The sequence below is a fragment of the Botryllus schlosseri genome, chromosome 1, assembly GCF_051294905.1.
Source record: "Botryllus schlosseri isolate E-star chromosome 1, Bs_hap1, whole genome shotgun sequence".
Classification (NCBI taxonomy): Eukaryota; Metazoa; Chordata; class Ascidiacea; order Stolidobranchia; family Styelidae; genus Botryllus; species Botryllus schlosseri.
Window position 1 is genome coordinate 6,329,538 of NC_137236.1, and position 26,126 is coordinate 6,355,663.

General features: G+C 39.7%; 1 protein-coding gene and 1 long non-coding RNA gene across 2 annotated transcripts; both read right to left on the minus strand.

Annotated features, from left to right (window-relative positions):
• Window positions 1-1,829: 1,829 nt before the first annotated feature.
• On the minus strand, window positions 1,830-11,246 carry LOC145453518 (uncharacterized). The gene has a single exon (XM_080331520.1). The coding sequence runs from the start codon at window positions 4,941-4,943 to the stop codon at window positions 3,048-3,050; it is 1,896 nt and encodes a 631-aa protein (XP_080187646.1). The 5' UTR covers window positions 4,944-11,246; the 3' UTR covers window positions 1,830-3,047.
• An 8,518-nt stretch (window positions 11,247-19,764) lies between these two features.
• On the minus strand, window positions 19,765-25,826 carry LOC145433584 (uncharacterized). Its single transcript, XR_013913143.1, has 3 exons — window positions 24,559-25,826; window positions 23,121-23,271; window positions 19,765-20,159 (listed from the first exon to the last, which is right to left on the minus strand). It is a non-coding gene; the product is annotated as an uncharacterized LOC145433584 (long non-coding RNA).
• Between the last annotated feature and the right edge of the window lie 300 nt (window positions 25,827-26,126).

Here is a 26,126-nt window from a genome sequence, read left to right on the forward strand (position 1 = left end):
TACACGGCCCGTGTCGTTATCGTTGGACATATCTTGTGTTCTAATTTAAACATTTGAATTATTGTGGTTGCAAGAGCCAATATATACACATATTCGAATATCATTATTTTTTTGTTATTGCAAATGCCATACATCATTGTATTGCCTACTAGGTCCGTACATGGCGGAGGTCTCCGAACAACTTGTCCATATTTCACAATAAATTTTTTCGTGGCTGTGATGTAGGCCTAATACGCATCGTATCCGACTTCACTAGCGACCTCGCTAGCGAAGGAGTGGAGCAAAGAAAGAAACAAAGTCGCTAGTGAATTTCGGTGCAGTGTGGCCTACTCATGATACTCGGTTCCGAATCGAATCGTCCGGATGCTCGATTTTGCCGAGCCCTAGTTAAATGCTTTCACTTGAGATTCTATTCAGAATTAACATTTCGTCACATTCATGGTTATTGGCATTAGCACCAGGATGAATATATAACATTTACAGTGACCAATTCGACAACATTCTTTTCCGCATATACGACATTGATGATTTTTAAAACCTGCCCCGAAGATTATTGAACCATGTTCAGACTTATACATTTCACCTGTCGACACATTGTCTTATAGTTCTCATTTCTTGATCTTTTTATGTTATACTCTGCTGTACTTTCAACTCAGTATATACCAGATGTCTCAAACCATGGCCTACTAAAAATAGTTTGTTTTTAGTAGGCCATGCTCAAACTCAAATGAGTTCGCGGGCCAATTTCCTTGATTTTGATGGCGCCGCGGGCCGCAGCACCAATAATAGCGGTAATCAATGTATTGGCGAATAGGCGCTTCTTAACGGTACGTTGAAGAGTGGCATTTGATACACATCGTGAAAATTTGATTTACTATTTTGAATTCACGCCCAGCACGAAAAATTACATGGTTAAATATTTCAGTAAAATTGTTGTTGTTATACATTGCATTGTGTGTCAAAATAATTAGTTATAGACACCATGTGATCGTATAAATGCATCACGACATCGTAAAAGCTGTCGCGGGGCCTACGATAGTATCCCGATATCTAGACTGGTTGTATACCAACTATTTATTTGATTGTAACGTTTGACCCGACTCAACTTGAGTCACTTTTTATTTTATCACCAATTCAGTCCGAGTTCGAATTGGCTCGAAAAGGTTATGCTCAAGTCCAAATATCTAATTTCAGTCCCAAATCATCAGCAGGTCAAGTTTTACCATCATAAACAGGTAATGTGACGTAATATCTGATCTTCCACTGCGGGCTAACTTTTGAGAGGGAGACGATAGTGACGTGCAATGAATAATTTTCGGTTTTTAGAGCGAATTTGAAGTTCTCAAATCGAAAAAAAGATATATACGGTTGAATATTGTCGAATACTTCAAAATCCAAAATGCCGACGCGGGCCGCATGCGGCCCGCGGGCCTCGTGTTTGAGACCTCTGGTATACTCTGTACCTAGTGTACAATGTACAATGTACATTAGGGTTGTTCAAAAAAAACTTTTTTTTCCAAATCTCACTCGCCTAATGACTAAATCGTCAGGTTGTCTAAGAAAACGATGCACACCAAATTTGACTCAATTCCAACATGTAGAGGCCGTGCAATCTTGAATTGAAATTTTTAATTTATTATTAAAAATTAAAAAAAAAAAATTTCAAATTTTTCTGTCAACCCCATGAAATTGTTGAGCTGTCTTCAGAGACGAAGCAAAACAAATTTGAGTCAATTCCGACTTGTAGAAGCGGAGTTACTCGAGTTTTTCATTGATAATTCTCGGATTATCCTTGATCCGGGGACTAACCTGGCAACCTGACAACCTGACGATTTAGTCACTAGGCGAGTGAGATTTGGAAAAAAAAGTTTTTTTGAACAACCCTAATGTACATGTTCGAGACCAAGGTTTGATCGCAAGAATACACCAATCTACTTCGACGCTTTCCCCTCTTTCAATTCTGTCACAACCATCTGAAATTATTAATCCACGGAACCGGACATTTTAATCGGAATGACACTTGAGACAATTGTTAGGACTAAATGTATTTGCCAGGATTGCGCAAATATATATACCAGCATGCAGCGCCGTATGGAGCCTGTGTTATGTATACCCGACTAGGGCTGGACACAATGATTCGAGTACTCGAATCTGAATCGAGTATTAATTTTAATGATTCGAGTCGAGTAGTGAAAGGCATTTTTTTTCGAGTGTTGTTATTATACGCTCTTCGTCACTGAAACTTAATTTATCAACGAGAATTATAGTTTCGATAGTAATTTTCACTCTTGAAGCCTTGAAACCTTTATTTTTCGCATAGTAGCATACGAAAAATATAGTATAAAGCTACGAATGTTACTGGAAATAGAACATATCCGAAGTCAGAGTCATCCCACAATATTGTCACGAAGTGAAATGAAATCGGTATGGTCGAAAAAATAGTAAAGTATCTTTAATGTGAAGGATAACAGGCATCATATTCTTTGTGGTGGCATAAAAGGTACATATTTGAACGTTAACAAATTATATTTTGTTATGACGTCATAATGAGTGATACTCGATTATTCTACTCGACGCATATTACGTGATTCAGAATCGAATCACTCAGGTACTCGATTTCGCCCAGTCCTTTACCCGACTAAATAAATTTTCGCACTACCTCATTTTAATTATTGACATCAACATATATCAACAATATTTCCTACATCATTTTTGACGTCTGTGCGAATATCTATATAATTTTTGAGGTCATCTTTTTGAGTAAATGATTTCACACAGATGTCGCATTCGTGGTTTCTGATGTCAGCATGCATATCCATATGGCGTTTGAGACTTCCTTTTCTAGTAAATGATTTCCAACATTTGCCACATTTATGAGTTTAGACGACAGCATATACGTTCATATAATACTTGAGACTACTAATCCAACCGAATGCCTCCCCACATATACCACATTCATGCTTTTCGATGCCAGCATGCGTATCGATATGATGCTTGAGACCTTCCTTTCTCGTAAATGATTTCCCACATATGTCACTTTTACGAGTTTAGACGACAGCATGTATGTTCATATGATGCTTGAGACTACTCTTCCAGGCGAATGCCTTCCCGCATATAGCACATTCATGATTTTTGATGCCAGCATGCGTATCGATATGATGCTTGAGACTACTTTTCCGATTAAATGCTTTCCAACATATTTCGCAATTATGACTTCTGATGCCAATATGCATATCCATATGACGCATGAGGCTGGCCTTTCCAGTAACTGCTATCCCACATACATTGCAGCCATGACTTTTAATGCCAACATGCCTATCTATATGAAGCTTGAGGCTAGCCTTCTCAGTAAATGCCTTCCCACATAATTCACATTTATGATTTTTGATTCCAGCATGCATATCCATATGAACGTTGAGGCTACTTTTCCAAATGAATGCTCTCCCACATATTTCACATCCATGATTTTTGATTTCAGAATGAATATCCATATGAAGACTGAGGCTATACTTCAAAATGAATGCTTTCCCACATACGTCACATTTATGATTTTTGATTCCAACATGGATATCCATATGAAGCTTGAGATGACCTTTCTTAATGAATGCCTTCCCACACACATGACATGCATGATTTTTGATTCCAGCATGCGTATCCATATGAAACTTGAGGCTAACTTTGTGAATAAATGCTTTCCCACATATTGCACATTCATGATTTTCGACGCCAGCATGCCAATCCATATGACGCTTGAGGTTACTTGAATGATTAAATGCTTTCCAACATATTTCACAATTCTGACTTTTAATGCCATCATGCATATCCATATGAACCTTGAGGTGACCTTTCTGAATGAATTCTTTCCCACATACTTCACATTCATGATTTCTGATGCCAGCATGTATATCCATATGATGCTTCAGATCTCCTTTCCTAGTGAATGCTTTTCCACATACTTCACATTTTTGATTTTCGACGCCAGTATGGATGTCCATGTGACGCTTGAAGTTACCCTTCAAGGTAAATGCTTTGCCACATACATCACATTCATGATTATTGATTCCAGGATGCGTATCCATATGACACTTGAGGTAACTCTTCCTAGTATATGCTTCTCCACATATATCGCATGTATAATTTTTATCGCTAGCATGGATATCCTTATGACGCATGAGGTTGCCCGTCCTCGCAAATACTTTACCACATATATCACAAACGTGATTTTTGATGCCAGCATGCGAATCCATATGATTCTTGAGATCCTCTTTCCTAATGAATGCTTTTCCACATACTTCACATATTTGATTTTTGACGCCAGTATGGATATCTTTATGACGCTTGAGGCTACCTTTCCCAGTAAATGCTTTCCCACATACATCACATTCATGATTTTTGATTCCAGCATGCACATCCATATGACGCTTGAGGCTAACTTTCTGAGTGAATGCTTTCTGACATACATCACATTCATGATTTTTGACGCCAGCATGCGTATCCATATGACGCTTGAGGATACCTTTCTTAGTAAATGCTTTCCCGCATACATCACATTTATAATTGGTGATGCCAGCATGCATATCCATATGACGCTTGAAATGGTTTTTCTGAATAAATGCTTTCCCACATACATCGCATTCATGATTTTTTATTCCAGCATGCATATCCATATGATGCTTGAGATTCCTCTTCCCTGTGAATGTTTTCCCACATACTTCACAGTTATGATTACCGACGCCAGCGTGCATATCTGTATGAATCTTGAGGTAAGACCTCTTAGCAAATGTTTTCCCACAAGTATCACCTGTATAATTTTTACGGCTAGCATGTATATCCTTATGACGCTTGAGGTCACCCTTTCCGGTAAATGCTTTGCCACAAATATCACAATTGTGGTTTTTGATGCCAGCATGTACATCACCGCGAAGTTTCATGCTACACTTCATTGTAAATGCTTTCCCTCCTATATCACAGTTATTATTTTTGATTCAAGATCAGAGGATAGAGAATAATGTTTCGAGAAGTCTCTGCCTCAAAAATATCGCATCAGCACGACATCCTCCGTTTTGTGAGAATGAACTTCACAGCGCCACAGAACTCTTTTCTTTATGGCAGTAGAGGTAACACCAAAGATGACGTCTTTCAACAGATTTTCATCATTTAAGCAAATAAACCGTAGCTCAATTATATATTGTGGTATTAATCTAAACAATAAGCACCATTAGATTGTAGACAGAGCAATCGCTATTTCGGGATATTGTAAGAAATACCAAAATATCAATAACATGAAAACGACTGGAGCAATGATTGTCTAAATACCATTATGAGGTGGCGAGGCGGAGCCTAGGTAAACCTCCAACACTTAGCTATCGGAATTATGAAGTCGACCTCGGTCGGAATCGAACCCACGCCCATTGGTGTTGCAGCCGCGGATTATACCACTGCGCTATCTCGGGTAGAAAGTGTCTGTTCTTACTAAGTAGCTTGCCAAGAATGGAGAAAGAACGTTCAACAGCAGCAGTTGTTAGCTGACAACACTGAAGTTGTGTGCACACTGCTTGCTGGTGATGCACCGTGTTGCTTCATTCTGACAATGTTGTCTATATCAATGGTTCTCAACCTTTTTCACCTCGCGGACCGGTAAAATTAAAAAAAAATGTCTAGCGGAACGGTGAACTTTCAAAATTGAAATGAAGCCAAAATGTACAGTATGCAACCGTTTTTTGCATTATATGGTGCTAGAGAGTGACATTTAGAGGGTTTTGATCTAATTATATTCATGATTGCATCTATGTGCTTTTATGGTAGTGAGTCTGCCGAGTCGAGGTAAAATTGTCCTGTTCAGATAAACGTGCTTCCGCCGAGAGTCATTTACAGTCTTTCGCGCCGAAGGCCGTGGATTTAACCGACCACGCCAACTCTAATAATATTCTTCTCTTTGACAATATCGAGAGATGAAACGTATCGGAGTCAAACCAAGGACCTTGTCAAGCTACCTTGCTCATTGTCCACTGCCACCAGACGCAGGCTACTTTGGCAACTACGAATGCAATGCTTGCCGCAAAAAAACACATTACGGCAGCTATACCGGCCATCGGCAAATCCGGGCCGAAAAAAACACTTCGTCAGCCCACTCCTGAAAAGATTGGTATTCAGGCCCCCACAGGTCGATAAGCCAAACTTCCGGAGGCTTCGCCCCCTGACCCTACAGTTGGGTGGATGTTTTCACCTGTACTTGTGAGCAATGTTACCTCTAAGCTGCGCACGTGCGCAAATGCGCAGTGCTGAAACGGTCTCTGCGCACAGAAAATCCAGGCTGCGCACAAAAAATCCGAAGTGATGACTTTTTTTTTTAATCGTTGCGCACTCTTGTCCAAAGCACTGCGCAGGCGCTCAGACTCGAGAAAAATGAGAGGGAACATTGCCAGGGGTACATAATGATATCGCTGAAGTCTGAAACCGAGGTAGGCCTACAAGAGCGGCCCGAAAAGGCAAATATTGCGCTCGGCGAAGCAATGAGAATTTGCAATCGTGTGCGACTCAAGAAAGAGATTTTTCTTTTATTATGGTATCGTACGCGTGAGCGATACTGATATCATATCAATAGCGCAATCCTTTGTGGGAATGGCGAAATAACATGGTTTAACAAAGTTATAAATAACAATGGGCTAGCTCGAAGTTAACTGCGAGAAACTAACGAATAGTCTTCTCCGCGTGGCATGAATATTGTGTAAGATTTACTGTACAATTACATGCCGCGAATTTTCGAAGTCATCACTTCCATCAGGCGAATCTGATCACGTATGGTGATATAGGATAATATGCAGAATATGCAAGTACAAGCACCAATATTGTTGAAAAAATCCATCCCTTGGCAAACATTGATCGGAAATGCAGCAATTATATGCACTGTGCACTTCGTGCCTTCAGCTTCTCAGCAGCACAATTTTGTGATTTTATTCGATTCGTTTGAACGGGTATCGTCTGTCGATAAGGTCATACGCTGATCTTGTTCTTGCTTCAATCAGACATGAATATTCGTGTCATTATATATTCGTATATTATATCTTGATAGTAATGAGTGCATTGTCGGTATTAAGACGTCACATCAGTGTTTTAACGCGATAGGCCTACATCGATGGCATGTCTTGATTTCAAGTGCGTTCTCGTGCGTGTATGTCTGTCTTCTAGTAATCCATAGTATGTCACCATATCGTCGCAGTGGAATCAAAGTGACTTATGTCTAGATTTAAATATCTTTTGGCATAGCAGATAGGAGGTCACGAAATAGCAAGATGTAAGGAAGTCATAACAACGGGTACGCCCGAAGATGTTTAATTATATTTAGGGGTCCTACCTTTTCTCACTCGATCAGCTTTACCTGTAAATGTGATTACGTGAGCAGGGACAGGATTAAAATTGATAGCATTATATGCAATTCCCGATGATATTGACCGATTTGATCATGAATAATAGAAAATTTTCGCGCTTCGCGCGTCTAGTCGGAACACCACTAAACGAAGACCAGGCATAGATGATTAGTAGCGGTGAAAAGCGCGTAGCCTGAGGGGGGTCTTGGGGGCGAAGCCCCCCATAAGTTCGGTTTATTATCCTATGGGGGGCCTGGTTGCGCACTGTTGTTCAAGGGCCTGCGCAGTGAGTTGGCGTATTTGCGCAGACTCGTGAAAAATTAGAGGGAACATTGCTTGTGAGCACATCTATTCTACTCAGCCTAAGCAGAGAGTTTACGTATATAGCTTAATCGCGCCAATAGCGAAAATTTTCGATCATTCACGACTGAAGGGGTTTTCTCGCGGCCGAATTTTTGGCCCACTGTTCGGAGTCCCATGTTAACCTAAATTTCCTTATGTGTTAGTACGTCATGGCGCGGTAATGGCTGACGCCGAAATGCATATAAATCATGCGTATGCCAAATGAGAAGTAGAAAATACGCTGGCGGGCCGAGTGAAATTTTTTAGCTATATTCTCCAGCGTATTTTAATTATATTTCTAAATTACATTGTTAATAAATCCGGATCAGTGAATGTGTTGATGTTAGGTAATAAGAAAGTGGCGAGTGATTAATAAAATATTTATTTGCCGTCATAATTCGAAACAATGTTAAACATGATACATTTTAACTCTTTTTAAACCCTTATCCACGTTCTTCTATTAGGACACTAGAACAGTGCTTCTCAAACTTATTTTAGGCACGCCCCGCTTCATGATAGTGAAAATTTTCGCGCCCAACCCCCAGTTCGACAACCACTGCACTGAAATGTATATGGGGTAGTACAAAGCTTGACTTGGTCGCTGCATTACGAGCACTGCGCAACTCAAATAGCCTTGATGTTGGGCGAAATTTGCAGTTTTTCTAAAATTCGCCCGCCCTTAACCGAGTGTTTCGTGTTTTTGTCATAATTGAAATCCTTAATCGCGGCGACATGCTCGGCAAAAACTAAAGGGGCGGATTCACCCCTAACTGCAGTATACAAATATTTAGTGCTCTAAACCTTCTTTGAATTTCAGCTTTCGACTTTCTCTTTTTGACATGCATGCTCATCCTATATGGGCAGGCCGTGTTATTTTTGGCATATGCCAAAACTGCCAAAAATAACTTATTTTTGGCATTTTTCGATTTTTATTTTTGGCAGTTTTGGCATCGTCCTCTAAATAGATAGTTTCAGCCTCGAATTAGTCACAAAAACGCTTTATTTGGGCCAGTTTGTCAAAAGACACCCCAAAATTTGCAGCATCCACGTATAATCAGTGCCTACAAACAATAAGAAGAAGAAAAAAACCTAACGATTTCATAGGTTAATAATATCAAACGAAACCACAAAATGTACAGTATCCATCGGAATCGATGCCAATAAGCAAAAAAAAAAGAAAGAAAATCCTAACAAACACGCTCAACAGCTGATTGTTACAGCTTTTGAATAGACTTAAATCGTTTGCACTGTAACAGTGCTTCCAAACTCAGGTCAGCCAAGTTTCTCCTGAATTAATTTCTCGCCCAGCGAATCTGGGAAATATCGGCTTCAACAGTAAATGTTGAGGGAAAGAATGTTGCCAGTCATCCACAAAAGGTTTTCAGAGCTTCAAAATCTTTGGAGGGCCGAACCGGCTTCCATGCATCATGAAAATAGATCACTTCGCCAGTGCCATCGATCTCATCGCGGAAAGAATTTTCTTCCCGATCCTTTTCCAGGAGTTTCCTGTGTTGTCTCTTAACACATTCTATTTAGTAGCCCGACTATCGTTTCTCTTTCAGTCTACCGATATATTTTCGGAGGACTTTTGTCACTTCAGGTGGCTTTAATATTACCAACTCGCATGGAAGAGTCCTGGGAAGGTTAGCTATTTTCAGAACATTGACGCAACAAGACTGTCTGGCAAAACGACACTATGCAGCTCAGAAATAGCCAGACAGTTTGTTGCGTCACAATGTTCAACTCGATCACAATGCAAAAATCGTGGTTGATTTTGGGGGTTCCAGTTCCATGAGCAGAATATAATATATATTTTAATAATCAGTACTGCGGTAGCTTCTCATTGATACCCGTTTTTATCAAATTTAGCGCTCGGCAAGCCGGTCAAAAATGGTCGTAAAATTGCCTTAGAACAAATGGAAAGTATGATATAAACCAAATGCAGTCAACCGTTCAATCTCGCTGTGCCCACACCATTTAGGACACCATGCTTTCACCCCTAATGGGTGGGCTGAACCCAGATTAAGAAACCTGCCTTTCACAAACGCTCTTCTCGCTTGTAACGCGGTCCTGTTAACACAACACCATGAACGAAATACACTATTTGGCAGGCCGTGTTATTTTTGGCATATGCCAAAAATTGCTTATTTTTGGCATTTTCAAATTTTTATTTTTGGCAGTTTTGGCATCTGGCTCCTGAAATGCCAAAAATAACACGGCCTGTATATGGGTGATAGATATTAGATATGATGAGTCATATAGTAATTGCGAGCACTGATTGACCGGTTTTACGAATTGGGGATTTGAAACGCCTCGCGTAACAATTTGAAACAAGTACATTTTAATGCGTGATGTGACAATGGCAACAAAGAAGGTTTGACCTAAACTACGGAAAGAGTGATTTCTTGTCACTTTAATTACTACTCCTACTTCGCCACATTGCCTTTATTCTGAATCCGACTACGCATGCGAGGTACGTACATGCAGCGTGATCGTGGCATATTAATGTACACTCGTACAGGCTTCAAAGTCAACGAATTTCCTGTTTAGTTGATACAGCCTATGGTTTTAGTCCGCTCATCAACATTCAAAAAACAGGTTTAATGTTATGAATTCCAAGCAACCTTTTGCGGGCCGCACTTTGCCCAGGTCTGCTCTAGGGTGTACGAAACACCCGGTTGAAGAGCCCTGCTATATACTAAGATGAGTCTAACTATAGTACTGAGTACTGACTGACTACTTCCCATAATGCTCACGCACCAATATATGTGTTAATGTCACCTCACAAGCTGAGCTAATAATGCCAACACTGAAAAATATGCACTTTGAACATGAACAGAACATGCAATATCTATGCACGATACAGAGCTAACTGACTTTAGACAATACAAATGAATACAAAATGTTACTTGACCGAGAACAATTGCAGAGTTAAATCATTTCAATGCTGTCGAAAACTCGGATTTTCTGAACGAGTTTAGAAATACAAGACAATTATAACTACTCGCTTTTTAAAATGCGCAACTAGAACTAGAACAACTGAAAAGGACAGTATTTAGCTTGAGCGTAACTAACAAGATCGGTAGCTTGCACAAGCCTGCTCGCTGTCTTCTGGCTTGCCTGGAATGGAAACACAATCTTAGGTCGTGACGAACTCAACAAATTAGCAATCAGTGTATGGCAAGAATCGTTATACAATACAATACAATACATTGGGTTATGATTTTCATGTAGATGTCAAAGACGAGGTTCTGAAATCATGACAGCTTGAATCGTACAAGGCATCATTATCCCAATGCATAATATACCAACCAAATACTAAACTATCTCGACGAGGCTGACTAGCACTGACCGACAATTTCCCAAAATAACGTGTGCTACTGTTATTACTGCAAGCGCGCTTTTGTATCGCTTTCGGAAGTGCCACATATCGATTTTACAATCCAAGACAGGCTACAGACACACCTCCATCACACCCATTGACTGCGTAAACCAGCGCCGAGATTGAATGAACACGGGCAGGAGTCGGCGAGACGGCGACATGATTTTTCATGGCGCGCCAACTGATTTGATACACACGACGTCCTATTTTGACCACATTTGTTGCATATCAATATCAGTTTATGAATCATTTTCATTATTACAAAACACCGCAATCAAAAGATTTGATACGCGATTTCTAATTTGTAATCATCTGTTTCGTAAACTTGTTAATGCGCAATGTGCATACTGCATAGTTTAATTCGTAATGAGCATGGCGCAATGTGCATGACACAGTGTTTAATTCGATTATTCGATTCGTTTCAACGGGAAAATATTATATTCCGATAAACTTGATCAACACCGGATGGACTGGTAACGAGTTCACCAATATCGAACGTCAAACCATTGGCCATTTGGTACAAATCGAACTTCTTTTGATCACGTCGTTATATCCGCCCATATTGCTCTTACTACAGTTACAGTTGAATAATAATCGCACATTTAAAGATTGAATTGAGCTGTATGGCTGTTAACGAGTACAGTGCCAGTGCTAAAACGCCGCATCAGAATTTTAATGCCGTGCACGGCAATGGCACGGAGTATAGTGCGTTCTTGTGCAACTATGATGTTATCGACAATTGACAAGTACACGTTATGTCGTCACAAGCCGGCACGGCGGCACCTTTGTCTTTGTTGCTGCATTCGATGTAACTGACGGCTGACAGACTCTAGATTACTATAGATAACTAAACTACGGGTAAATTAGTAATCTATATAGACCAGAGGTGGCCAACCTTTTCGGCTGAAGGGCCACATGAAATTGACGAACGAGAGCGCGGTCCACTAGCCGAGCCAGGTGCGTCGAATTTTCAAAGGTAATATTAATATTACTTGGGTATATTGCGGGTCGACTGTATACCGCCCGCTGGGCTCAGTTTGCAAGGACAGGACTATTCGGCATCTATGGACATATCGATATCGAAAATTTCCGCTAACATACGACAATCATTTTGTGCCTACATTTCATCGTCGACGAGTTTTCTGCAAGCGCAAACGCGAATATGCTTTCTCTTTTGGTTGGCCTTGCAAGTTCACAATCTGAGCAATTCAATTTCGATAATATAACAGAATTTCGATAATATAATGGGAAATTAGCTCGCGGGCTACTCAAAACCTTCTCGCTGGCCACATATGGCCTGCAGGCCGCGGGTTGCCCACCCCTGATATAGACAGACACATTCAATAGTTTTCAGAGCCGGAGCCGGAGCTGGAGCCGGAGCAGTGGTAATAATGCGGCTCCGGAGCTGGAGCCGGAGCTAATGTATGAGAGATGAAAGCTCCGAAGCCGGAGCTGGAGCAATGCAAATTTACAGCTGCTCCAAAGCCCTGCTCACAAGGTAATATTTAGGTATTTAGTTGTCACAGAATCCGCTTTCACTGGAAGAATAATAGTATAATAAGTAACAAATACCAGAACCGCCACCGGTGGGGACTTGAATACCAACAAATTGTCACTTATTTCTGTTCTAACCCTAATCCTTCGTGAGGTTACCGCATACTCAAATATGTGTGAAATAATAGTAGTAAGGATTGAATCGTTTGGCGCCCCGCCCCTCAGGCTATTTAGAATGTAAACACTCTCATAATATAATTAACGTCGGACTATGGCCGGTCCATGCTTCCGAGAAATAAATAACATTCATTATACGTTAGATTATACTTTCCTTAGATATTCTATTATGTGCATTTAGGACTAATATTCTAATATGTGTATTTAGGACTAATGCGACTACTTCGAAAACGCGTACTGCGCTGTTTTTGGGAATATGAATTGTCGCTTATTCTTATGTGAATTTAGAACTTTGTATTTTCGCAGATCAATAATTAAATAATGTTCATTAATTTCGAAAAAAGAGCATAATATATCAGTAATAGCGTTAACGTCACAATCAGATCATACTCATCATAACCACAGAATCTTAAGATACAAGCTAGAACACTATGGAATCCGGGGTATTGCAGCAACTCTACTTGAAAGCTACCTGGCAAACCGCAAACAATTTGTTAAACTGGGGTCATTAAGAACGACTACCAGAGATATAACTTGTGGAGTGCCACAAAGGTTAGTCCTTGGACCGACTTTTTTGCTCATTTATATTAACGACATTGTTAATGCATCTTTATTCCGCACAACGCTATTTGCTGATGATACTCACCTCTTCATAACCTCCAACACTGTCGATGGTTTGCATGCATCTGTGAATATGGAACTCCCAAAAGTGTCGAGATGGCTCCAAGCATACAAACTAAGTTTGAATGCAGATAAGACCGAGATGCTCGTTTTAAATAATGCCAGTCATAATTTCACTGTGAACATCAATCATAAACAAATCTCAATATGTGACTCAGCAAAATATCTCGGCGTCACCATTGCTTCCAAATTGTCTTGGAAGCAGCATATTGAATGCACAATATCAAAACTAGCTCGGTGTGTGGGAATAATGACCCGTCTCCAATCTCTGGTTTCCAGATCAGTGCTACGAACCATCTACTTCTCTCTTTTCCACTCTCATCTGCAATATGGAATCGTAGGATGGGGAAATGCATGCACAACATTTTTGTGCAGAATTGGAACCCTGCAAAACCGTGCGATACGGCTGATCTCATTTGTACCTTTACGTACCAATTTATCGCCTTACTACCGTAAGCATCGAATTTTGCGAGTTGATGAACTATATCGCTTCGAAGTATCAAAAGTTGTTCACAAATATTTTTCCAATAGTCTGCCTCCTGTGTTTGATGACTTTTTCATACCTGCTAAACATGTCCATTCCCATTACACGAGATCCTCGTCTAAAGGAAACATCTACTTACCCCCACCCAATATCAACCTAACTAAGAGATCTATCGACTACTCGGGACCTATCATCTGTAATGCATTACCACCACATATCCGTGAATTGCCTTATAATAGATTCAAAAAAGCCCTATAGTTGATCACCTCTTGTCGTTACACTAACACTGTTGCCCTACCTCGCCCAGACATTGCTTCATTGATCATTTGCCACCATTGTTTAATTTTTTTCTGTTTTCCTTTAACTAAACATTTCTTCACAGCCAGACTGTTCAGAGTCAAGTGTACCTGTTTGATGCTGGTGTGATCAGACTAGATGACCTTCACGGTCTTATCGATCATTCCTATCTAATACCGAATACTGTGCACGCATATTTTCTGTACCACCATCACTGCCGTTTGTTATGTATTTTGGTTCGATGAAAATAAAGACTCCCCCCCTCCCTCATCAACGTTGAACTATTGCCGCGGTTTTATGATGATTACGTTAGATGATTAAATATATATAAATAACATTCACATTACACATAAATTTCGAAAACTATGATGTGAATAGAATACTATATTTGCCAGATATTCACAGATACCACTCATCAACGTTGAACTAGGCTCGGGGTTTTATGATGATATATCAAAATTATACACATCATCACTAATTAATTAATTATTTAATATAAAATGCGATTTTGAGTGCAGACAGATCGCGGTTTCGATTGCCGAGGTCTCCGCATTTCATGACCTAATATGAACGCACACTACAACTGAATTCATTCGAATACCTGCAAATTTACTTTGCACGTCGAGTATGAGGATAATTTAATCAGCACTAAAACGCCAGCGGACTAGCCGCAGGCGCACAATTCTCGGCGTTACAATTAATCAAACTATTCGCTGCAGGTACGCGATTTCTAACTCAATAAATAACATTCATTATTAGGGATTCGAACTAACTTCACCAATATTTTAAATTTTTTCTAAATTACTAATCCACATGAGTCGAGATGTCGTTTTTCGATATTGCCTTGTGATGATTTTGCTGTTGTTCCATGCCGATTGGGAAGATAGCACACCTGATTTCGTAACTAACTACATCATCCTTAGTAACGTAGTAAGACGCATAACGGAATTTACGCAAAATCGGAATTGCTCTGCGATAATTTTGATCACTATGTTTTGATAATGTACTTGAATTGGAGCAGAATTGTGACCGATGCATTAATGACTTTAATACTCTGTATTTTAAATTACCCACACCTATGAGACGAAATGTTCTTAAGTAACTCATGTTTTCAATATCACCTAAACGCAAAGTTCCAAAATTTCCATGTTGATCAAATACCACAAACTTTGCTTGCTTTCAAAGTTAGTAACAAAGCGCATAACAGAATTCACCGAAAAAAGTCGTACTCCGAAAATTTTGTAAAATAGAGCTTTTTGGTGATGGACTTAAGTTACAATGAACAAGTGTTCACGTAGATTCGAATCCCACACCCAGTGCGTTTTACGAGAATTAACAGTTCTAGATTCAAATATAGCGTATTGAGTACTTTTTCAGCGCATTAGAGACGTTTACACTATGGGGTTCGTAAGCTTTACTTGAGTTTTTTAAATTAAGGTAGAAGCAGCCATTTCCGAGTAAGTAAAACGTTAGTATTTTAGGTCCATTTCTGCTTAATACGATAATTATCATAGTGTTGAAGCAGTCCAATATCATAAACACTTGACAGAATTTGTTGCATGCACCTAAAAACCTAATTGAGTACTCTGAAGAAGTACAAGTAGCACAGTTTATGGTGTTTGCGCTTACCTTATGTTAATAGTTTTCCTCGTCTATCTACTTTACAAGATTGAGTTTAGAAATTCAGCTTAAATGTAAACACGCTTGAATATGACTAAAACTCACATAAACATTACACTATGATTGATTATTTCAATTAGCAAGCATAACAGATGATCACCTAATGAGTGAAAGCGCGAGTTCGCAAGTGGAAAATAAGTCAGATCGCTCGAAATATAATAGTCTAGAGTTGCGTAAAGCTAATGTTCTCCCCGTAGCTGATACCAAGGTTTGCAATTTCGCCTATGGGAATGAGGTATTAGAAAATACCAATTCGAGAGGTTCTCTACTAGATAGTGCCTAGCTTTCTCCATCGCCAATACCTGATGCTGTCGGATAAGTTTATGAAACTGACACCTCTCATCTAGAGCAATGAAAAAAGTACATTCCAACATTTTATTATCACTAAATTTCTACTAAAGTACAGGAAGTGCAGATCTCGAACAAGTGAGAAAGTACGTATTAAAGGTATAGTTTGCCAGATAACTGAAAATAATAAATAAAATTAAAAAATTAAAAAGCGCGAAATATTACATTTTATCCCGGAACGCAACAAGAAAAATCGTATGAGTTTTGTAAAGTAGATAGAAAACTATGCCTGATAACTGAAAATAATAAAAAATAAAATTAAAAAATTAAAAAGCGCGAAAATTACATTTTATCCCGGAACGCAACACGAAAAATCGTATGACTTTTGTAAAGTAGAAAGAAAACGACACTATTCCGATGCACTAAAGACTTTTACACTCCGGATTTTGTATAGTATATAATAATTTTACATTGCGGGGTATTCAGTAAACTTTAATCCAGTGATCCTCCGTCTATTTTCAATCACGCTCCTCTTATTAGCCTAGGCTTCGAACCCCACATCCAGTACGTTTTATGGGGATTAATATTTTTAGACTCAAATACTTTTCCAATGTACTAAAGGGTGCGTTCATACATGAATTCTGATAATATTCCGAGAAATGTTCTCAGAACTTACTCCGTTCATATCAGGACAAAAATCCTCAGAATTTTCCCAGAAATGTGAGCGTTCAAACCAGTCCGCAATTTCCGCGATTGTGCGTTCACACCAGTCGGTTTTTCTCGGGATCATCGTGAAGTCTGAACGACGTTCCTCGTAAGGTAGCGCTGTTATGAGATCACCTCGCCGAGGTGTTCCCATCGTTGATAACAGACTGCGTTGTGTTACGGCTGAGCGTTACAATGGCCAATAAAGGGGCACCATAGGCCTGGTGCAGTATAAGGATTGCGATGAGTGATGCAGTGAATTAACAACAATTGTTTTCAACTCAGATGGATGGTAGCTTGATAAGTGTTGCTCTATATAAATTGCTGTTGCGTAATAAACGGCAACGTAGAAGGGCCATGAAAACTCGACAACTTCATCTTGTTTCTGTGTTGGCCGATGAACCTGAGTTTCTTGACTTGATTTGTACTTGGTGGCTGTGGAATCATACTCCAACTCCGCGACGAGTGTATAGCGTTTTGAAGGCCAACGAAAACTATTGGGAGAGGGTCTTGCAATGTTGGACGTCGCTTGACTATACAAGAGGCATCTTCGTCTAAATAGGTAAGTGAGCCAGAAGCTATTGTGGTCAGAAAGTTCTTTAAACGTGTTGGAGTACTATTGTTATTATAGTTTAGTCGTACATACATTCAAGACCCAGTCATTCTCTGTTCTATAATAGTGAGCCAGTCGCGTTTCTTGCATAAAATGTAACGGTAGCGTAACTATACATTCTACTTACATTCTATAGCGTAACTGTCGCCGAAACAACTTTTTGTATGATGCATTAATGGGGGTTTTGTAGTCGAAATCACAGTTTCTGTCGTTATCGTAATGCACTAGCTGCTGTACCGACTAACGGCGGCCCTGAATTATCTTGCTATTGCTAGTCCTGATTCTGTATGCAGATCCAAGTGCTCAGTTTCACAGGGCAGCTAATTGGTAGTAGGCCTAGATAAGAAACTTTCCAGGCTCAAAAAGCATCACAGTGCCTCACTGATGAATAGAAATATTGCAGTGAAAATTAACAAATGACTGCTCTCCTAGTAATAGTAGTACCACCACCTACAACTAACAATCATATTGATCATTCCTGAAAAAGTTGGCATACCTCTTATAAATTCATCTATTATATTTTGTGTGAAGAATGAATTGTGATGTTACATATTTCCTTCTCCAGGTCCACCTTTGATATCTTGTGCGATGATTTGCGACAGGATGTTATCAAACAAACTACACGATACAAAGAGCCAATATCACCGGACTGCAGAATTGCTATCGCATTATGGAGAATTGCTGGTGGTAGTTGCTACCGCCACATTGGAGAGACCTTTGGATTGGGGAAATCTACCGTCTTCATGGTCACTATGGAAGTGTGCTCAGTCTTGTCACACCGTATTTCCAGGCACGTAAAAATACCCGAGAACATACATCTTGCCGCTCACAATTTCAGTGTCAAAAATGGCTTGCCAAATTGTATTGGAGCAATTGACGGATGTCACATCCCGATTCCAAAGCCTGTTGAAGACGGTGAAGATTACTGGAATCGGAAAGGTCAATATTCGATAAACATACAAGCAGTGGTCGACTACAAGGGGAGGTTTATCGATGTTGTTATTGGCTGGCCTGGCAAAGTGCATGACGCAAGGGTACTGAGAAGATCTGAACTATTCTCAAAAGCTCAGAGTGGGGCTCTCTTTCCCCATAGTGAACTTTCAATTGGTGGGCAAACATACCGTTTTACATCATTGGTGATGCTGCATATCCTCTACTACCGTGATGGCTAATGAAGCCCTATGCTCAAAATGATAGGGACAGCAGTCATTTTAATCATATACTCAGCAAATCCAGGATGGTGGTGGAGAGAGCATTTGGTAAACTGAAGATGCGATGGCGATGCCTATTCAAATCCTGTGACGCCTGCCCAATGAACGCTAGAATGATGATTTCGTCTTGCATCATACTTCACAATTTCTGCGACGCCCTAGGGGACGACATGGACGATGTCATACTTGATGAGCCAGTGCCGACATACGAGGACGATGAAGTATCAGGAGCGAATGTGCGAGACGCTCTGAGAGATTTCTTAACTCTACCATAGTTCTGAGTTCATTAGTGGTAGTTATATCAAACTGGACTGCTACATGAATTGCCGCAGAATAATTAAAAAACATTTATTATTGGTTAATTGTGCATGGCACTATTTTAATGAAACATCAACAAGAAAAGTTTTGGAGGAAAGAGCCTTCACTTCTTCTCACTCGATCAGTTATCCTGCAACTCTCCTGGGTTTTCCAGGTTTTGTTCCTCGGGCCTAAAAATCATTCGTATTGTATTAAGACAGCTGACAGCAAGCTTGAGTCTCGTACCGCAGTATCATCCCAGCAAACACTCGATGTCCAGTTGACTTCCGGTGGAATTGCCGGCAGGACGTCCGGTAACTTACGGCCGTCACCTCCCTGGAGTGGGTTTGTCGACAACTAGAGACGTCCTGTCTGCCCCCTGAGTACGTCCGCAATGACGTGTTGTGGACATGAAACGACTCCTCATGGACGCGGCTGACCTAGCCTGGACGTCACGTGGTTCCCTATGGACGCGCCTGACGTACTGTGGACGTGACGCCACTCCCTATTGACGCCAGTCCACGTACTGTGGACGTGACGCCACTCCCTATGGACGCCAGTCCACGTACTGTGGACTTGACGCCACTCCCTATGGACGCCAGTCCACGTACTGTGGACGTGTTATTCGCCCCTGTTCAAGTCCTCAGGATTACCATCTCAGGACTCCCTGTGAAATACTTCATGATCTCCATGTTTACCTCCTCCACTTCGATACCTGCTCCAACTACATGGAATCCAACATCATATAAGCTCACAAACTGTTTATATTGGGTTACTGGAAAACGACAATTGCAAATTACAAGTAAAACAATAATTAAGGAACTCTTATTATTTAACAAAGTTGAGGATTAAGTGAAAATTCGATCACAAAATTACAAATATATGAAATAAATGTGTCATATGAATTTTGGAAATATCAGCTAGTTCTAACCAACTAACATGACAAACATTCCAATTGAGGTGCATACGAGAAATAAGACAATTAAAAACAGACATAAGCAATCATAAGTAGAAACTACCATTGCAAGACGTAAAACGATGCATCGGCTGCACCGCATCATGTTAAGAGCGCGAGCGCGTATTCGTCTTTGGCAATAAACTTTGGTTGCAACAACAGGTTTCTTCTCAGTCCTTGTTTTGTCTGAAGCACAGAAAACAATGTCAGCAAATCGTATGTAGATCCACTCTTCATAGCACATGAAATATGTATCAGAACTTCATTATATATTTCCACTTGCATTAATTGTAATATGTCTTGTAAATCGCTACTTCTATCTGTACTTGAGTGAAAATTTATGACGATACTATGACTACTGCGTCTACTTGAGTGTGGAGAGCTTCTGAACTAGCGATACGAAGTATGCAACCAGCCAATCAAATCAACTTGTGGAAACACCCAGGGCTGTAATTGTAATGAGTCGGGTTACGATTTTCTGATGACTCAGTCATTTTCTCAAAATTTGGAAATGACTCGACTCGAGTCAATCTATGTAATGACTCGGACCAAGTCATATGAATCGAGACTCAGACGGCCAAGACCGATATTACCTTGTAATTTCGAAAAATAGTAAAGTAACCACACTATTGGTATTTCGTCTAATGGTAGCGGTACTTGAAAATGCGACCAGAAACCGTTAAAGGTGAGAAAAATCAGTAGCCTATCTATATTATAAATTTGAACCGTTGATATCACCGAACAGAGTTATAAAACGTGGATTAAACGAGAATTCAACAGGAAACTGAGCAGTCAACGCAATGGCCTGAACTTGAGTCATAACACCATGACTCGGACTCGGCCCTATACTCGTTGACTTGGACTTGACTCGGTGGTGGATTGAAAATGACTCGACTTGACTCGAGTCAAAACTATATAAGTGAGATTGACTTGTGACTTGGTTACAACCCTGGAAACATCTAAAGTACATACTTAAGTACTTTTCAGAAATTATACTTTCACATCAATTAGTTTGGACAAGACTTGTAAATCACTGCTTGTACCAGAGTGGAAATACATGGCGTTATTACTACTTCTACTCCATTGGTGACACAACAAATACTTCTACTTGAGTGCTGAAAACAATCACGTTTTTGACCATCTCTGTTCAGAAGCATGCACCTACGACTTAGGGTTGTAGCCGAGTCACAAGTCAATCTCAATTTTATAGTTTTGACTCGAGTCAGGTCGAGTCATTTTCAATTCACCACCGAGTCAAGTCCAAGTCATTGTGTTGACCGCTTAGTTTCCAGTTAAAGCCTTATTAACCCACTTTTTATACCGCTGTTTGGTGATATTGAATGGTTCTCATTCATAATATAGCCTACTAATTCCTGGTTGCATTTTCGAATACAAGTACCAATAGACGAATTCCCAATAATGTGGTCACTTTACTATACTTCAAAATTGCAATGAAATGTTGGTCTCGACCGTCTCGAGTCATATGACTTGGTTCGAGTCATGCGCAATGACTCGAGTCCAAGTCGAGTCAATACACCGATTGACTCGAGTCGAGTCAAGTCAAGTCATCAGAAAATCGTGACACGAGTCGAGTCATGACGCGAGTCATTACAACCCTGCTACGACTACATGCAATAAGTCTCAACATTTCGACTATGTCCAGTCCACTTTTTGAAACTACTCACCCCAGTAGCCTACTTTTTCAAACTTCACTTTCTACTTATACTTGAAAGGTAGTTTGATGTCTTGTAAATCGCTATTGATACTTAAGTACTAACTACGACTACTCTGACCATCTTTGTTTGGAAGTGACCACCTACAATAACTAGGGCTGGCCACAATGATTTGAGTACTTGAATCTGAATTGAGTATCAATTCCAATGATTCGAGTCGAGTAAGAGAAAGTAAGTTTCGAGTACAAATATAGAATCGAAATTCTAATTCTCAGTAAAGTATTATATATTTTCAGTATTCGAAACTATATAATACTTTACCGAGAATTGGAATTTCGATTCTATATATCACTGTGAGGCCTTAAAACCGTGTGTGATGACCTTTATTTCACAGAGTAACCAAGGCTTTTATTAACTGAAAACGAGCACTATACGCAACACAGCTAGGCCAGTAACTATAACGTACCAAGAAATGACAAATTAGAAGCGAGACAATATATAGAGGAAAAGACAGGTAATCACGTAATAATTGATTTAACTAAATGTAAAGGACGAGACAATTGCGCACAAGAATTCACCACACCGTGATTGGTCGAATCGCAGAATACGAAACACGTAGGACATAGCTACGCACGTTCGTGTAAATGACACATGTGTTGTCACATAGTACAATGAGCTAGGTATGATCGAAAATTCACCAAGCAATCTTCGATGTGATGTAGAACTGGAAATTTTGTCTTTGAAGTTGCATACAACTTATCATCATTCATACTGTTGTGACGTCATAATGAGATAATCGAATCGAAGCTAAATACTCGATTCAGCATCGAATCACCGGGTACTCGATTTTGCCTAGCCCTAATAACAACTCGCTAAAAGTATGTAATACCTCCAATAAATATAGTTTTTGAAACTTCTTATATACAACTTGTGTAGGCCTACTTTTCAGAACTTTCCTGTTTCTTTAAAGTGATTTTCACAAGCCTTGTGAATCGCTAATTATACTGGAGTAGATGTTAACAGCGTTGCTACTACTTCTACTCAAGTGCAAACAATGATTGCTTTGATCACCCACCAACTATTGAGTATGCAACGGTCTGTGGACATACGGGCATGCGACACATGAGCATGCGAGTTAAATTACGGGTTAGGGTTAGTTTTGGGGTTATGAAGTCACATACTGAAGTGACGCATGCTAAAGTGTTCCATGCTTAACTGTCGTTTTCCATTGTGTCGCATGCTCATATGTCGGGCAATCGTATGCAACACATCGACCAAATCTACTTTTCAAAAGTAATTACTAGAGCATATTTCAGAACTTCATTCTCGACTTCCATTTCAAATAGATTTGACACACCTTGTAACTTGTTACATCTACGTGTGTATAATAAATTCATGACATTACTTCAACTTCAGTACAAAAGATGATTACTGTGACCACCTCTGGTTTCCATGATTGTGTTCAACGTTTTACCTTCGATTGCTTTCTGAGTTTTTCCCGAGCATGGCGCAGCACCAATTTTGTAGAGTAAAAGCAACGCTTGTTCTAGGTGGCAGTAGTTCTAGATGGCATTCTTTGTACAGCCTGCTTGACGTTGTTGCCATCAATTGAAGACATTGTCGATCTAGAAATTTTACATGATTAGAGTAGGTTTAGTGAAGGCATTTGTCAAGAACTCAAGGCAGGTATCCATGACATCCTGTTAAAAAACAAAAACAATGGTGTACAAGCTTGGCACATGAGTACTCGAATCTAAATCGAGTATTAATTCAATTACCAATGCACTCGGGCCATGGTGAATTCGGCCCATTGAACTCAGCCTACGGTAAACTCGGCCTTCGGTGAACTCGGCCTAAACCTAAGCCCCTCCAACCCTAATCTTGGGATACACCAAATTCACCATGTGCGATCTGATCCTTGATGTTCTGCACTCTTCTTCAACATTATACAGCTCCGTACGCCTAATAGAACATTTTATACATCCGACATACGATACCGTCCCCCCAGAGGGAATAACATTCACACGACATATCCACCACCACCAATTCGTCAATCGCCATTGCCTTCAATTAATAATACAATTCACGACATTTATAATAATTTGTATTGACAAAGTCATCATGGGCCCAGTTCACCGAAGACCGAGTTCAATGGGTCGAGTTCACTGGTCACCATTAATTCTATTGATTTAAGCGAAGTAGATGACTTTTTCAAGTAGGCCTTCTGAAATTATACGCTCTTTGCCACCAAGAGTACAGTTATCAATAAACTTATAATTTTGATACCATTTTCCAATGTGGAAGTAGCATACAAAATACGTAGTACAAAGCTAGTCACTTTAGTGGAAATGACATATCTGTGAAGTCATGATTAACCCAATGATGCATAGTCACAAAGTGCAATGAAATAGGTATCGGGCGAAAATACACCAAATTATCTGTAATTTAGTCTGATGTAAAACTTGCATGGCATCATTGTATGTTCTTAGAGAAAACATAAAAGATACGTTTTCAACCTTCCATAATACTCATACTGTTATGAGTATAACATGATGAGTGATTATCGAATACTTGACACTTAACACCAGATTCAGTATCAATCACTCTTCACTCAGGTGCTCGATTTTGCCAAGCCCTACTAATCAGAACAGAAGTGATGCGGCCAAGCTGAGATATTTATAGAAATCATGCATACCAGATCAGCGTCACTGTGAATTATGGCACACTTGGATTCAACGAAACATCGATATAATATCAAAATATCATGCAGCAATTTTGAGCACCACTGGCAAAATCCTGATCGGGAACCACCGTCACAGAGTCTATTTGCGCATCATTTATGACACTTTTTTCGGGCTAATAAATCGCTGATCAATGAAAATGAACAATCATAAATCATCACTCCAACTTACATGATTCAACTTCTTAATCCATAGACAATGCACGACTGCGATGCGTTGCTCCAAAGTTGAAAAGTACTATATAACATTGCCTGTTCCATAATTAGACTCCTGCTAAAAATGAAGCAATGTTGTATACGCAGACCCAGGTATGCCCCTGCCTCATCCGCATGAAGAATCCATTGATAATAAGGGTCAATAGTGTGCTTTCTTATTCAAGACAACATGACTATCAGCAAAGCAATCAGTCTTCCCTAAGGCCCATCTACTTTGTGAATGTCGCTGTAATGTAGGCAATGTTAATATATTTTGTGAATGTTGGCACAATGTCTCCGTGCAATATAGGCCTACTTATTGGAAGGTAATGGGCGAAATATCTAAAGATCAATGTCAACTCAAGGTCCAAGAAGAAGTGAGAATTCAAATGGAATAATTATCTACTTTCACCAATTTTAAACTTTCATAATATATGACGAGGAACGTGCAAGATATCCAATGAGCTAAATGCGACTATAATTTTTGCGACTACTATTTCTTACCAGGGATTTCAAGATATCGTATAGCTAAGTTATATGTATATAAATTATAAGTTATCGTTATATTGCAAGTTATAAGTAAGCATTTTAAGTATGTTGCACGGCGACATTGCCGACATTGCGACAACCCGTCTTCCCCATGAACATGTTAAAATCCATGTAGTTTATAATTGGTTTAGCGTTGGGGTATCATTAAATTAGGCTGAGGTTAAAGTTGGGGTAAATATAATGATTGTTCCTAGAATACCCTAACATTAAACTAATAATAAAGCCATACATTTTGACATGTTCACCGAAAGCCTCGACTAGTATCAATGGTTTTAATGTTGTTGTGGACACAACACAAAATTACGACAAATACGAGAATATACATATGCGGGAGTATGTCAGTCAATGGGATGCTAATATTCATTAGCATAGGCGCAACTATAGTTTTCAGCCACAAATTCAGCAATCTCACATTCCGTAAAGGAACATCCTATAATACACTTTCAAATTATGTAGCTATATAAACCTAACCACTGGCTATAATACATCCATCAATGCTGCAGGGTTTGCTGCATGGATCTTGCAGTCTTTGGAAATTCATGTCAAACTTTTCATAGTATATACCGTACACATCAAACAGTAAGTTGGATATTACAACAACATGAAACCCACTGTGCTGCAAATCGAACTTCAATGATTACATATAATTAAATATTATCATGATCATGCTCATCGCTAGTATTACAAGTACTGCATAAGTTTTAGTGATGAGCGGATAGTGCTTTTCGAGACTCCGAATCCCTCCGACAACTTTAGTGTCTGCGGAAAACTCCCTCCGACTCCGAAGAGCTCAATCCTAGACTCCGAGATACTCCGATGGATCTCGTCAAGTATCCGAAACAGTGCCAAGCATGGTACACTTGGTCATTGCGTTTTACTAAATTAATGTGATAATATGGTTGGCCTCATAGTATTGTCTACTCTCCGGTCCCCAATTTCAGTGCAGATGGCTGATTTTTATGCACTTGGCAATCATTTTTGCGTGTTGTTTCTCCC

Excerpts from the sequence above, each read along its gene's own strand:
- LOC145453518 (XM_080331520.1), bottom strand. The coding sequence starts at position 4,943 with ATGAAGTGTAGCATGAAACTTCGCGGTGATGTACATGCTGGCATCAAA.